This window comes from Columba livia, chromosome W (genome assembly GCF_036013475.1).
Source record: "Columba livia isolate bColLiv1 breed racing homer chromosome W, bColLiv1.pat.W.v2, whole genome shotgun sequence".
Lineage (NCBI taxonomy): Eukaryota > Metazoa > Chordata > Aves > Columbiformes > Columbidae > Columba > Columba livia.
In genome coordinates, this window is record NC_088641.1 from 560,058 (window position 1) to 573,965 (window position 13,908).

The 13,908-nt window shown below is 50.2% G+C and overlaps 1 protein-coding gene across 7 annotated transcripts in view; it reads left to right on the top strand.

Annotated features, from left to right (window-relative positions):
* The window catches only part of LOC102096539 (phospholipid-transporting ATPase IC), a 28,320-nt gene that overhangs the window by 541 nt on the left and 13,871 nt on the right, over nt 1-13,908 (top strand). For 3 of the 7 annotated variants that reach the window (XM_065044524.1, XM_065044523.1, XM_065044526.1), the window contains exons 2-9: nt 10,288-10,474; nt 11,055-11,152; nt 11,885-11,998; nt 12,532-12,630; nt 12,737-12,798; nt 13,223-13,295; nt 13,386-13,456; nt 13,755-13,837. In XM_065044524.1, the coding sequence (XP_064900596.1) occupies nt 10,300-10,474; nt 11,055-11,152; nt 11,885-11,998; nt 12,532-12,630; nt 12,737-12,798; nt 13,223-13,295; nt 13,386-13,456; nt 13,755-13,837 (775 nt within the window). In that variant the 5' untranslated portion in view covers nt 10,288-10,299. Of the gene's footprint in view, nt 1-26; nt 144-457; nt 598-642; nt 1,915-1,940; nt 9,262-10,287; nt 10,475-11,054; nt 11,153-11,884; nt 11,999-12,531; nt 12,631-12,736; nt 12,799-13,222; nt 13,296-13,385; nt 13,457-13,754; nt 13,838-13,908 lie in introns of those variants that run through there. The other 4 variants (XM_065044525.1, XM_065044527.1, XM_065044528.1 and 1 more) reach the window with 4 other exon arrangements.

The window sequence follows — 13,908 nt, forward strand, 5'->3', positions numbered from 1 at the left end:
ACCGGGGGCGCCCACCGGGCTGCGGGGGCGCCGACCGGGCTGCGGGGGCGCCGAGGCGCGGAGCGGCCGGGCTGCGGCGAGGAGAGCGCGGGTGTGTGCCGCGGGAGGCGCAGGAGCGGCCCCGCCGGGCTCCGGCGCCGCAGGTACCGCGGGTACCACAGGTGTTCCCGTTCTGCTGACCGGCCTGCGTGGCCTTGGGCCAGTGGTTCCGCTGCTGGTTCCCCCCCACCCCGCCATCTATAAATGAGGAAAATAGTTTCCGTGGTTGTGGGGTGATTACTCATTAGTCAATATTTACACAACCTTTAGAGCAGCAATAGGTGTCCATATTAAGGAACTGTCAGAATTCTGCAACAGAAAACGTTGGAAAAAGTTACTTGTGGGGTCAGTCACGTGGGAGATGAAAAGCATTTTGTGACTCCCAAAAAAGTCAGTGTCTTAGTCGTGTTTCCTGCAGCTTTGCGTCCCTGGCTTGACTGGTGTGGACGGACTGAGACGGAGCAGCTCATGAAGCATTTCGCCACCTGCCTGAATGTCAGCAGCAACATTTTGAATCTGAGGGCCCGCGGGGCGGGGAGCCTCTCGCAGTAGCTCCGGGTAATGAGCGGCAGCGCGGCGGTTCTTGTCTGGTGTGTGCGGTGGGGTCTGGACGGCAGCGCCGGGGCGAGCCGGTGGCACCCGCGGGTACCCTGGTCCGTACAGCCCCCGCCTCGGCAGCCGCCGGAGCCCCGCGCTGTGACTCCCCGCGCTGTGACTCCCCGCGCTGTGACTCCCCGCGCAAGTGGCTCGGCTTTGCTCACCATTTTCTGCTTGGTTCTGGTTTTGTATGTGTCTTTCTCTTCCAAGTCTGGTTCTGGTGGCAAGTGGCATTTGGTCATTTTGTGTTTTCCCTTGTCAGCTTCAGCATTGCTGTTATGGATGTTCACAGTAGAGTGGGGTTTGTTTTTTATCAGTCCTAGAACTATATTTGTCTCTTTGTGAACTTGTAGTTATCATAAAGATTATTTTCAGTACCTTCTGAACTGTTCTCTTCGTTTAATTCTCCCTTGTGAGACAGCCGGTGGATATTGTAGTGCCTTGCTTTGCAGCTTGTGATAGTGAATTCAAAAAGCCATTTGCTTGCTATGCATTGGAGCCGTCTGTTTAAATTAGCTACAACTTATTTTGCATACTCTTTTGTTGTTTCAGCTTTTGTTTTGATGGCATCTGTGATCATGTTGGTCCTAAATGTAGCCTGTTGCCTGCATTTAAATATGGGGAGGGTTCTGTTTGGTTTTGTTTTCATTATGAGGGGGTTTGATGTTCTTCCTTGGCAATTTCTTTAATCTGGCCCCAGTTAAATGCGATGCTTTGTGTAGACGTAATCGAATGCAGGATATTAGCCAGGAGCTTCTGAAACCCAAGCCTGGCTCTGGCTGTGACCTACCGCGTGGCCTTGGGCAAATCACTTAACCTCTGTGTGTTTCTGCACTTGTCGGGGTGAAGAACACGGTTCTCATTAACTCCCCGGTGCTGGTGCTCGAGCTCCCAGCCCTGCTTCCCAGGTGCTGCGCTCTGCTTTTGGGAGAGCTCACAGCGTTGGCCTGTAACTCGTAGTGGTGGGCTTAGTGCTGCGTGTGCGTCCTCCTCGTCTGTTCTTATATAAATTAGATACATGCTTTTAATCTGACAGTTTCAGCAAGTTCATGGGTGCTTTTGTTTACACTGATGGATGGGGAGACCTAAAAGCAACATGTAAAAGAGAAAAAAAGGGTGTGTGGGGGAGAATAAGCAGTGTAGAGAAAACAGGAAAGGGATCAGGGAAGGAAGCGGGTCACTTGCCAAAGGGACTTTCTGCCGGAGGGGGGAGGAGGAGGCAGCGTGGGGGCCTTGAAGAGCTAACCAGGAGTCTTTTTGTTAAGAAAGCGTTGCAGGGTGAGTTAGTTTCCCTATTTGCCTCAAAGAACTGTTCTTTGGTTATTGCGTGCGCGTGGTCTCACGAGGTGGAAGCAGCCCCAGAAACTGTTTTCAAACGTGGCTTGGTTACAGCTGGGGCCCGGGTGGCAGCGGGACCCGTGTCGCTCTGGAGCGGGCGGGCGGGCTCTCTGTGCCGAGGGTCCCAGCGGTCCCGGTTGTAACGCAGCCCCTGGGCTCAGTGACAAACCCTGTTGATAAAGAGCCGTTGAGAAGAGAGCTCTCGGTGCTGACAGAAAGGACGTGTTGCTGTGTCGTCTCCAGCCTGGACAGCAGGGAGTAACCTTCATTTTTTACAGTTAAAAATACCTGCTGCTTTCGATGGGGAGGGATAACATCTAGCAAAAGAACTCTATTTAAAGTTCTAAAAATCTTCCATGCCAAACAATACAGTTCGTGTGTACACAAAAATAATTCACTTTTCCTTCATTAAAACAAAGATTTTCTGTTTTCTAACGTGAACCCTGAGAGCAGCGTGATGACCTCTGTAAGAGGCAGTCGAAACCCCTCCGGCGCGCACCAAACCTGCAGCTTGGACAAAGGTTACCAACTTTATCATCTTCTGCAAAGATAACTTGTCTTGACTTGGACTTTAAAAGATGTATCTGTTATATCTGTTAATGAAAAATCCTCGTGCAGATAAGGGGTAAAATTCTGATTTTGTTTCTGCAAGTGGCCCATCCTCACCCGTCCTTGCTTAACCTCATGGAACGTGGGCTGTGGTCTCTGTTGGTCTCTGTTCCGCTGTTGGTGACTAGTTCATCTCTTCCCTGTGCAGAGTCCTGTTGGCTCAGAGAGATCAATTCGCTTAGGCTGGAATGGCCTTCAGATTCATTTTCACACACGGCAATCTTAAAATGTGAACAGGCAGCTACACTGGCGAGTGCTCAATGGCCACCAGTCAAATTCCTCTGGTGGATACTAATGCTGGTGTTGTTGCTTATTCTCTGTTAGTGTATAGATTCTGCATTATTTCTGATCAATAGATACAAGATGTGAATTTTATCATCTAATGCATGTGGAAAGTGAAATTAACTTCTGCTGTTCAGACTAATTTTTTGAGCAGCCTCTGCACAATTTGTTGTCACAAATTGCTTGAAACAACCCCTTTTATAAATGTTTTCTGTCAGATGAGGTACTATTGTGAATCAACACACATATACTTTGTGCATAAAAGTTTTGCATGTGTATTTATACATACGTGTGTGCATAAAACTTGGGGTGGGTGAATGGCAGCAATAAATGACATAACCAGGCTAGGTCATACGAGCCCGGTTGCTCACCGAACAGGTTCCGCGGGGATTTCTCAGGCTGCGGTGATCGCCTGGGTCCCTGCAAGTGCGCTTTGAAGTTTTTGTGGTTCTGTCGAGTGCTGCAGATCTTGGACTCATCAGTTATGACGTGTGTTCTGGTGGCCTGGGATTTGTAGGTGCACTGCGTGTCCACGAGCATTTTATCCACAGCCAGATTTTAATCACTTGAATTTTAATCTGTTTTGATAGGAATTCTGAGTCACCTCATGTTAGACGTGTTGGCAGTTTCAGGGTGGGAACTTTCTCCGGGGTCACAGTGCAATGAAGACGATGTGTCAGGTCAGCAGTTTGTTTCCTCAGTGCCGTGGTTTGGGTTAGCGTGTGCTCTCCAGCAGCTCTGAGCACCCTTGGTTCAGAGGAGCGTGCCGGGCCCGAGCGGCTGTGCCGGGGAGCTGGGGGAGCTCTGGCAGACGAGCAAACCTCTGCTGCTCTGCCGCGGCCCCGAGCTGCCCCGTTCGGTGCCGGGGACGTGCTCAGCAGGTCAGTGTCCGCGGCTGTGCCAGCGCCAGAACCGCCCGTCTGATCGGCTGCACCCAGCCCCGACACCGCGATAGTCACTGGGGCGCTGTGGTGATGCTAAAGGGCACACACCGTGTAGGATACGTTTTGAATCATAACCTATGGGATTTTTTTGCCTAATGCAAAGTGTGCCTGGTTGTGTTGGAGCTGAGGCTCCAGCGCTGGGGTTCGGTTTGCCCCGCTCTGGTGTACTGATCCCACGTTGGTGCTGCTCGGTGCAGACTGCCCTGGGTGGCCAGAGCAGTCCCAGCCGGCCCGGAACGGTGACCCGGGCTCTTGGGGCTGCCTTTCTGCGGGACGTGGCCAGAGCCGGGCCTTCCCTGCTCTGGCACAGAACTCAGGGTGTTTCAGAAATTGTTCCCCTTGAAGGTGTGATTTTGAGGGTGTTCAATTACTTGAAAGTAGTCATTCGATGAAGTAAATATAACTGGTTTGTGGGAAGTAGCTGTATAAATTGTTGAGTTGAACTTGCGTGGCAGTCCAACCACAGCCTGGTAGTGTCTGGAACGAAGGTTATTTCCTTGTGTTGTTTCAAGCTATTTCAAGTAGCTACTTTTTTATCCTAAAACATCATGAAGATTAGCTGGGAGGTTTGGGCTGGTCAGAAGATCCTTCTCTCTGGCTGTCACAGCACTTGTTACCAGTAAGATTTCCTATTTGGAGTAATATGTGATCTGTTTCTTACATTTTGAAAGCAAAGCTAGTTTTATTATTTGCCTGTTTCCCTGTAGAAGCTCATGTTACAGGCAGATTAGCTGATTAATACATTTTTAATGAAGGACGATACTCTATTAAAGCATTTGGCTGGGATCAGTGGAGTGAGAATAGAAATGCAATATCGCACCATGGAAGGCCTTTGGTTCTGACTGCTGCTCGGTGGATTAAATAGCGAGCGAGAGCTGCAGCACCGTTGCCCCAGCCCCTGTTCCCTGCTGATGGTTATGGGGTGAATGGGAGCAGTTCTGCTCCAGGTCCTGTAGTGCTCACCTGCAGCTATCATCTCCTTTGTTGTTCCCACCAGCCCGTGCAAACTTAGGTGCCAAATGCCTTTTTTGGCTGTAGGAATTTCACTTCACAAAGAAAACCTTGTTTTCCACTTCTTCAGCTCTCTGACGTTGTTAGAGCCGTTCTCTAACCATGTGCCCATGGATCAAAAGTCATTCTTAAACCTCCCAGGGTACAAGCTGGGGGATGGACTTGGGTCTGTTAAATGCAGGTGGCTGCTTTGATAGAGCCATCAGAGTCCTCTGTGGGCTCTGGTTTATTTTTGGTGGTTTGGATTGCAGTCCTGCAAGCATCCCTGCAGTTGCTGTATTGGTACCTAACAGGGTGTCTTTGTTTCGTGCTTCGTTTTTAGTTTAAGATCCCAGTTATTGGCAAGATGAGCAATGTGTTACAGCTGAAGATGGCAGAATAATTGCTTCTGTCTCTCCGGGGAAAATGTAATTGGAGGAATTGTGCCTCTGCTAGCAAGTCCCTGTGGGGAACGCTCCCTCCAAGGTTAATGTTGGACACGGTATCTAGCTGCAGTTTAGGGAGTGCTCCTGTGAGCAGGCGTTGGTTTTCCATGTTTCTTTGTCCAGTAACATGTAGTAAACAAATAAACCTAATGAGTATAGGAAAGCTTTTAAAAACGTGTCAGTTGGTGAATATGGGGAATATTGCAGCACTCTTCCTGCTCACAAGGAAAACAAGTGTCCTGTGGCTGGTTCGTTGTTGGAGCTCCAAGCGGAGTACTGGCTTTGAAGTGTTTGGGGGGGATTCCCAAGGGAATTTGGAGTCCGTTCTCATGTTATTGAGCAGGACGTTGGTGTGACTGTGTTTATAACTGTGGCGCAGCCTGACACTCCATTTGGCTGATGGCGGGACCGGCTCGGCAGATGCCGGGGTTGGGTGGCTGCCAGGTCGGTGCTGCCGCGGCAGTTTGGTGTGTACCGGCTCGGCAGATGCCGGGGTTGGGTGGCTGCCAGGTCGGTGCTGCCGCGGCAGTTTGGTGTGTACCGGCTCGGCAGATGCCGGGGTTGGGTGGCTGCCAGGTCGGTGCTGCCGCGGCAGTTTGGTGTGTACCGGCTCAGCAGGTGCCGGGGTTGGGTGGGTGCCAGGTCGGTGCTGCCGCGGCAGTTTGGCGTGTACCGGCTCGGCAGATGCCGGGGTTGGGTGGCTGCCACGTTGGTGTGTACCGGCTCGGATTGTTTGCGGTTACCTGCTTCTGGCGTTGCTTTGCTTTAATGTGTAGTGATGGCTCTTGTAAGCTTTCTAGAGTGAAGAGATATGGGACAAAACCAAAATATCTGAGGATTGGGTCTTTCATATGTTTGCTTTTTAAAATACACAGTTAAATATCAGTGAAACACCGCGCTGTAGCTTTTCTGTCCTTTATAACTCCACAGACCTAGAGTAGGTTAGAAAGGTCTCTCTGACCTTGTGTTTTGTACCATTTGAGTTTGGTTTGTGACCTTTGCTTAAAATACCGGTGTTGTTGTGTTCTGAAGCAGCAATCTGTGGGGAGGCCGGAGGAGGAGTTGTGCTCAGCTTCTTTTAGATGGATCTGTAACTTCGTTTTCAGGCCACTTTGGGTGACTCGAAGCATTAAAGTCATGCTCCCTGGGAGCCCAGGGTCTTGCAACGGTGTCACACGCAGTGGAGAATTTCTAGTAGGAATTTTTTAGTTGTTGTTTATTGCCTTCAAACAAATGCAGTAAATGCTTTTATCCCAAGGTTTGAGTTATTCCCAATTAGCTGGTGCTTGCCCTGAGGCATGAGCAGACACAAAACCTGTGGAATTTGCAGTGGAGTTTTCTGCCCTGTTAGTAAATAAGCGCAAGCAGGCCTGCTGAAACTGGTGTTTAACGCTGTTTTCCTCTCCTCTACCTGCCCACAGCACCGCGCTGCGGGACCAGCTCCCGCGCCAGCACCGCAGCTGCCGGTGCCCAGCTCAGGAGGGTCGCTGGCGCGGGTGTGCTCTTGGTGGAGCCGGCTGCCCTGGGAGTGCACAGCGCCGTCCCCAGCCCACAGGGCCCTCCAGCTTTCCTTGCGGAGCTTGTGTGGCACGGAGTCACGCAGATCTGGGTTTGTGAAGAGCTGCTCCTGTCTCCGAGAGGCTCCGTGCAGCTTTTCTTGTGCTGGAATTCGCCCTGCTCATTAGTTTCTTTTCCCGTGGTGTATGTTCAAACATTACTAATTATTGGTTGAATCTGAACTTGATGTGAGAGACGATGCCATCAGAGAAGTTCCTAAAGCCTGTTTATTTGTAACTGTGTTAGCCCGTTCAGTGCCAGACCCGTAAAAGCAGTGTTCGTTTGGGGCTGTATTGTTGTGAAGAGGGAAAGGGGTTGGATCTTGCTTGTGACAATGTTACCCCCAGCTCCAGCAAACCGAACCCTTACTTGACAGACTGTTACTTCAGCTCAAATCTGAACATAAACAGTGCACGCAAACGCAAGAAATGGTCCGTCCCTCTTCTGAGAATAGGTCCTTTGTAGAATGGGCTGTTGCTTTCATTTTATTTCAACATTGTTAATAAATAGTTTGTTTCTCCTGCATGGTGTAGCCTTTTTGGTTCTTTTTTTTTTTAATTGTGGTGTCTTTTTTCTCCCCAGAATAGTGACCACTGCAAAAATCAGTAGGAGCCGCATCTCTTCTTGCCGAATTTAATTCACTTTTGGTTCTCCGTGCCTCGTGCCGCTGGGTGCGCGCTCTGCCCTCCTCCATCCCCGCTGCCCCAGTATTAGTTATCTCCGCTGTGCTGTGCTCTCAGTTCTCCCGTCTCCTCTTTCACCCCGTGATCGCTCCCCACCTTCCCCTGAACTTCTGACATGGCGTTGACATCCCATCCAGCCCTTCTCCTGCAGACCAGGTGCCAAGAAACCCAACTCTGCACTGCTTTGTCACCCTGGCACTGCAGGACCCCTTCACCCTGGGCCCCAAGCCCCTCTCTGCCCTCTCCTGAGCACAGGGGCCTCTGCAGCCTCCCGGCCAGCCCCACATTCGCCCACAGCCCCGTCTGTGCCTCCGGCAGTGCCACCAGGGTCCCCTCGGCCGCTGTGATCCCCTCACAGCCCCGTCCGTGCTCCCGGCAGTGCCACCAGGGTCCCCTCGGCTGCTGTCCCCAAGGGCAGTGGCCGTACAGGCCAGCAGCGATGTCCCCAGGGATGGCAGCGCTGAACCCCGGGGTGCAGAGCCGGTGGCCCCTGCATCGTGTGGATCCGTGGTTGGTAAAGGCTGCCTGGCATCCCTGCCGGGTGTGCGGTTTGGTGCCTTCCGCAGAAAGGGTGCCGGCCCTGCCTGCAGCCCGGGGCAGCCCAGCCGGGCAGCCGTGCCCGCAGGGAGCGGTTAGTGAGGTCTGCTCTGTCAGCCCAGTTCTCCAGCTGCAGTCCAGTTCTTGGAGGAGGTCAAGTGAATACAACTAATTTGAACTTCCCCCAGTAAACAACTGCACTGACATTCCCACTAGCATCACGGGCTGCTGCTGTGTTTTCTATTTTAGGTGTTTCCATTTAGCTATGCATCTATAATAAAAATAACGCAGTGGTTTTTTGACATCTCATCTAACCCTTTGCATGATTAATGAGTTCATTAACCATTAATCTGTTAATGAGTAAAGACTAATAGGCTAAAGGCTGAATCTCTGTGTGCCGGGGTATGGGCTATTTGGTTTGTCTCAGAGAGCAATTCAAAGATTGGTGGTATTCTGTGTTTCAAGGACTGTGCATGTGAGGGTGTTCGGCTCTGCGTCGCCAGCAGCCCCCGCGTCAGGTTTCAGCAGCGCACACTGAGTTCTGCCGTCACGTGTGCTTTACAGGTATTTCACAGGGGAACCGAGCATTCTGTCCTGGTCTGAAAGGGTTTTGTCTAGCAGTCAACCAGTTTGTGATTGAAAACAGAGTTATATCTTTTGCCTGAGGAGACGTTCAGCACAGAGAAAATGTGTCTGTAAAGCCCAAAGTAGGCACGAGGGTGAAGAGTCTGACCTGGCTAGCTCGCAAAGCTGAGGCACGGGTGGCGAAGGGCAGGATTGTCCACGTCCCTCTTGGGATTGAAAAATAAAAGGAAAAGGTCAGTGTTTGTGTTGGCTGCAAGTCCTGCTCAGCAAGTCGGAGTTTGCAGGCGGTAAGAGGCAAGGCCAGCACCTGGTTCAGCAGCGCCTGCCTGGCTCACGAGGGACTGGAACCTCCGTGTCACCTGGGGCGCCCGAGCCCCGCTGCAGGTCGGGCAAGCGCGTCTGCGCCGCGGCCCCGTGCGACAAGGCTCTGTCCACACGGCTGCGGGGCCCACGCCGGTGGCTCCGAGAAGGGCTTGGTGCAGGCTTCTGGTTAATGCTGTCCTTCCTTTCTCTAGCATGTGAAATACGAGGTTTTATGGGGACAGAGTGGTAGTCGAGAAGGAACAAAAGGGGTAAAAGACAAGAAGCAAAGCAAAATATCACAGTGAGGTCTTCGGGTGCCTGAGTTGGAGCTTGAATCTCGTGTGTCTTGCGGTGAGTTCCCTAACTCCAAGGCTATTTAGGAAAACAAAGGATCTTTTCACAAAGGTTTCAGGGTCCACAACTGTGTTGGTGACTGGCTGTCATACTCCTGGCCGATTGCATCAGTGAGCGGCCTTTAACAGCCTGAGCGCGTCTCGGGAGAAGTTGTATTGGTCCAATTTACATCAGACTCTGTGTCCGTAGGATACCTGGGGGTTTTGGGTGATTTTGTAAACTGGCAGTGGAATCCGAGTGCTGGGCGAGCAGTGCCGTGCTGTGCCCGTGAGCAGCGGGCTCTGGGCTGCCAGCCAACAGTGCCGACACTGGAGGGGCATATTAAATGCTCATGCAATATTTATGCTATCTTATAAGAGATATTAAAGACAGGAAACAATTCAGCCTTGCAAAAATAGAACTAAGGTGGCTGTGGACAGGGTCTGGTGTCAGCAGCGGTGGCTGCTGGTGCTGCAGCAGCCACGGGCGGGTGCAGGGTGGCACGGGCCTGCCCAAAGCCGGGCTCTGCCGCAGGACGGGGCGGCAGGCGGGACTGGGCCGCTGCTGGGCACGTGCTGGCACTGGCTGCAGCGCTGCTTTGCCTTGGCTTTGGGTTGGAGGTGCCAGCAAGAGCAGGGCCGCTCCCCATGGGGGTCCCAAGACAGGCGGGCCAGGCCCGCAGCCGGTGGCCAGGTCCAGTCCCAGTGTGGCTCCGCAGGGGACCGTGTGCTGGCCACTGGGTGTTTGTGGGCTCCCGAATTGCTGCCTCCCACACAAGGTGTGCTGCGCCAGGGCGTTCCTCCCTCTCTTGTGTGAGCACCCATAATTACGTACAGGAGAACACTCATGAAGGACTCGCCGTGAAATCCACCACCTCGTGACTTTGGTCTGGGCTGGAAAACCCAGCCTGTGCTCTGCGTCTGCCAGGGAAACTGGTTTCACGTGTGGGTTCTGCTGACCATCAACAGAGTAAAATTAGGGAGATGTGGTTTCCAGCACTTGCTGCCTTAACTCCTTTCCCTAACTTGTACAAAATGCTTGCAGGGCAGCGGCAGCATGATCTCAGAAAGGGATTCGGAGACCACCTTCGATGAGGATTCCCAGCCCAACGATGAGGTGATGCCGTACAGTGACGATGAGACGGAGGACGAGCTGGACAGTCGGCAGCCTGTGGTCGAATCCGGACAAAACAGAATCAACAGAGAGGAGAGCCAAGAGCCACTGAAAAAAGGTAACATTATGACAGAAACTCGGCTTACGTAGCAAGTGATCCTGAATACAGACGCATGGATTAATTTGATTTTTAGTGCGTATTCGTTAGGGTAGGGTTTGGAATGGCTTATCTGAATCTGTGGAGAAATAATTGAGGAGAATTCGGAGTAACAGGCGTCAGAAGGAAAACTGGCTTCATTCCAATCTGCAGCCAGAATTCCATGCCCCTGGTTGCATACAGCTGATGATCTGCACAGTGACCTCGCCTTCGCCAAGGCAGGCCCTGGCTGCACGGAGCCTGTGGTCTGGGCGCTGCCCACGGAGCTGGAGATGCTGGTCCTCCCCGTCCTCTGGAAACCTGAGCAGCATAAGCCAATCTGCTGTGTTCAGTCAGTTGGTTTGCAGGTACTTCTGCTTTCTGAGCCTCACACAGATGAGATTTCAGCTTCAATGCTAGTTTTGTGGCTTCCTGATTTTGTTTATTTGCAGTTGAGAGTACCTTGAAAGGATGACATTGGAGAGAAAACCCAAAGCTGCAGGTTTGTTCCCTCGTGTTTATAACAATCCGGTGTTGATCCATTTTGCCTTGTCTCTTCCAGACTGCAGCTGGCAAATTAAAGCGAACGATCAACGCTTCTACGAACAGCCCCAGTTTAAGAGAACAGTATTTCTGTGCTTCAAAAAAAGCAAATACGCAGTAAGCTTTCTTTATCTCAGTTACTTGCTGGTAGTGTCAGGGTGAATACTTTCTTAATCTCAGTCAGCTCTTTCCAACCGCTGCTGATTACTGTAAAAGCCACAGTTAACACTTCCTCGGGATTTCCATCAAAGGTGGGGAAGTAGAGCTGGTTTGGGGTTTGTGAATGGAAAATCAAGGTATCAAGAAACTGAAGATGAGATAGAGAATTAGAAGCCAGGCGTCCTTAGTCCAAATTCCGAGTTTTATGTGCTCAACTACAGCTGTTGCAAACACCCGCAGAGGTGTAATCTTCTGTATAAGAAGTCTCGGTGTAGTATTAAGCAATATCCTGATTAAGAAAGACCGGGACATTTGGGAATGTCTAGTCGTTTAAACAGTGTCATTCTAAATCCACCTAATTGTGATAAAGGAGACATTTTTATCTAATTTATCATGACAAAAGGTTGATTTTTCACCCTTTCATAGTACCAAAGCGCTGGTGCTGGTTGGGGGTGACAGAGGCTTGGGCTGCAGGGCTACATGTGGGCTGTCCGGCTTTGTCTGGGATGCACTGGCTCCTTGTTTCATTAGGACAGTGACGCACGTTGAACTGGTGAGGAACAGTACAACTTTAACAGAGCTCATAGGAAAGACTTCACTTGTGAAATGCTTCCCTTAAACACAGGCATTGTACATGTATAGTGTGAGAAGAATCTGCTGCTGTGAATGACATTTGGCTTTTTTCAACAGGGAAATGCAATTAAGACGTACAGATACAACCTTATCACTTTTTTACCGCTGAATCTGTTTGAACAGTTTAAAAGAGCTGCCAACTTCTATTTCCTCGTTCTTCTCATTTTGCAGGTAAGAAGGACAGAACGCTAACTGTGAAGTGAGTTTGAGGTGCTAATCTAGTGCTGAGTGCCGCTTATGGCACAAGTCAGCGCTATCCTGTCAGGCAATTGCGGGGTGCGTTGTAAGAAACCGTACCTGAACAACAGACACCAAGCCCATCTTAGCAGAGGTCTGGAACAAGCTGCCCAGGCTTGGTACTGGCTAGGCTGAGCTAGGGACAGACTTCATGTGTTCCATGGGGAAAAAGTGTTTCTGTGGGCTGGTACTCTGTCAAATACGATGGCTTTAAGTTCTGCTCATAAATCAGAAGTGTCACTAGAACAGATGAGCATCTGCGATCATTAAACAGAAGCCGATGCTGAGGTAGGGCAGCACGGGCAGTTATGTTCAAAAGTTATGTTCATCTTCACAACCTGACTTGAAATTCTCTCTCTGATGTGTTGATTTTCTTTCTTAGGTTATAGTCAGATCATTATGAAATGTCTCTGAATTGAGCTTGATTGATAATCCTGTGCTGAACTGATTTTATTTGTCCTTTGCAGTCGATTCCCCAAATAACGACCCTGTCATGGTACACGACGCTGGTGCCCCTGCTCCTGGTGCTGGGAATAACCGCGGTCAAAGACCTCGTGGATGACATTGTAAGACACACGTTCTGTTAATGTGAGAGGCGAAAGGAACCAGTGTAGCTCATTTCTGTGACTGTGATACGTAGCGGGGAGTACATTCTCTGCTCCTGCTTTTCAGGCTCGGCACAGGATGGACAACGAGGTTAATAACAGGACATGCGAGGTCATCAGGGATGGGAGGTTTGTACTTGTCCTCTTCCCTTCACTTTGTGCGTGGTGTTTGTTGCCTTGTTACTGAGTTTCATCACAGATCTTAAAACACAGATGACAGGGAAAGTTCATCTCTTTGTTCTGCACTGTCTGTGCGAAATCCTATTGATGATGAAAGAGAATTGCCCAGGAGAGTAATTTAAACCTGATTCTGTGGCAAGAGCAACTTCTTTGGAGAGGAGGACAGAAATTCATACACAGGTAAAGAGGGAAGAGAAGAGAAGATTGACCTCTGACTTAGACACCCAACTAAATTGCCGTTTCCAAAAACCAAAACCACACCTTACCAAGTTGTAGTGCTTTGGTACCAAGGAAAGTTCAAGGTTTCAAGATTTATAGAGTGCATAGTGTTCTAGATTAAATAGTAATAACCATTAAACTATCTTGATATTAGGTTCAAAACCACAAAATGGAAAGATATTAAAGTTGGTGATATCCTTCGTCTGAAGAAAAACACTTTTGTCCCCGTAAGTGCTTTAGCTGTATTTTATGTTTCTATAGTTCTGTATGGATCTGGGCTTGAATCTGTATGATGCTTATTTATTTCTTTCTCCTAGGCCGATATTTTGCTGCTGTCCAGCTCAGAACCAAACAGCCTCTGCTACGTAGAGACAGCTGAGCTAGACGGGTAAGGCCCTACTTCAGGATTTCTTTGATTTGATTTTGTCTGACTGCTAAAAGAGCAAGAAGTACATATTTTAGGATCTGCCTGTCACTTGTTAAGCCACACCTGAAAACTGTGCCCAGTTTTTGGTTCCCACAACTCAAGGTTCATTACAAATGGGTGAGGGCCCACCAGAGTGCCACAAAGGTGTGTGAGGTGTTGGGAACGTGACGTATGAAGGAAGGGGGAGGAGCCTGGGACCTTCTAATTTGGCTTTGTTCAAACTTCTTCCCCCTATTGACCTTTTTATCCTTTCTTCTAGTGAGACCAACTTGAAATTCAAAATGGCACTTGAGGTGACACACAGGTATCTTCAGGGAGAGAGCGCGATGGCCGACTTCAATGGTTCGTACAGTTGTGTTCGTACGCTGTTCCTGAGCGGCTGCAGCGGTTCCAGCACCAGCAGAGGAAGGCGG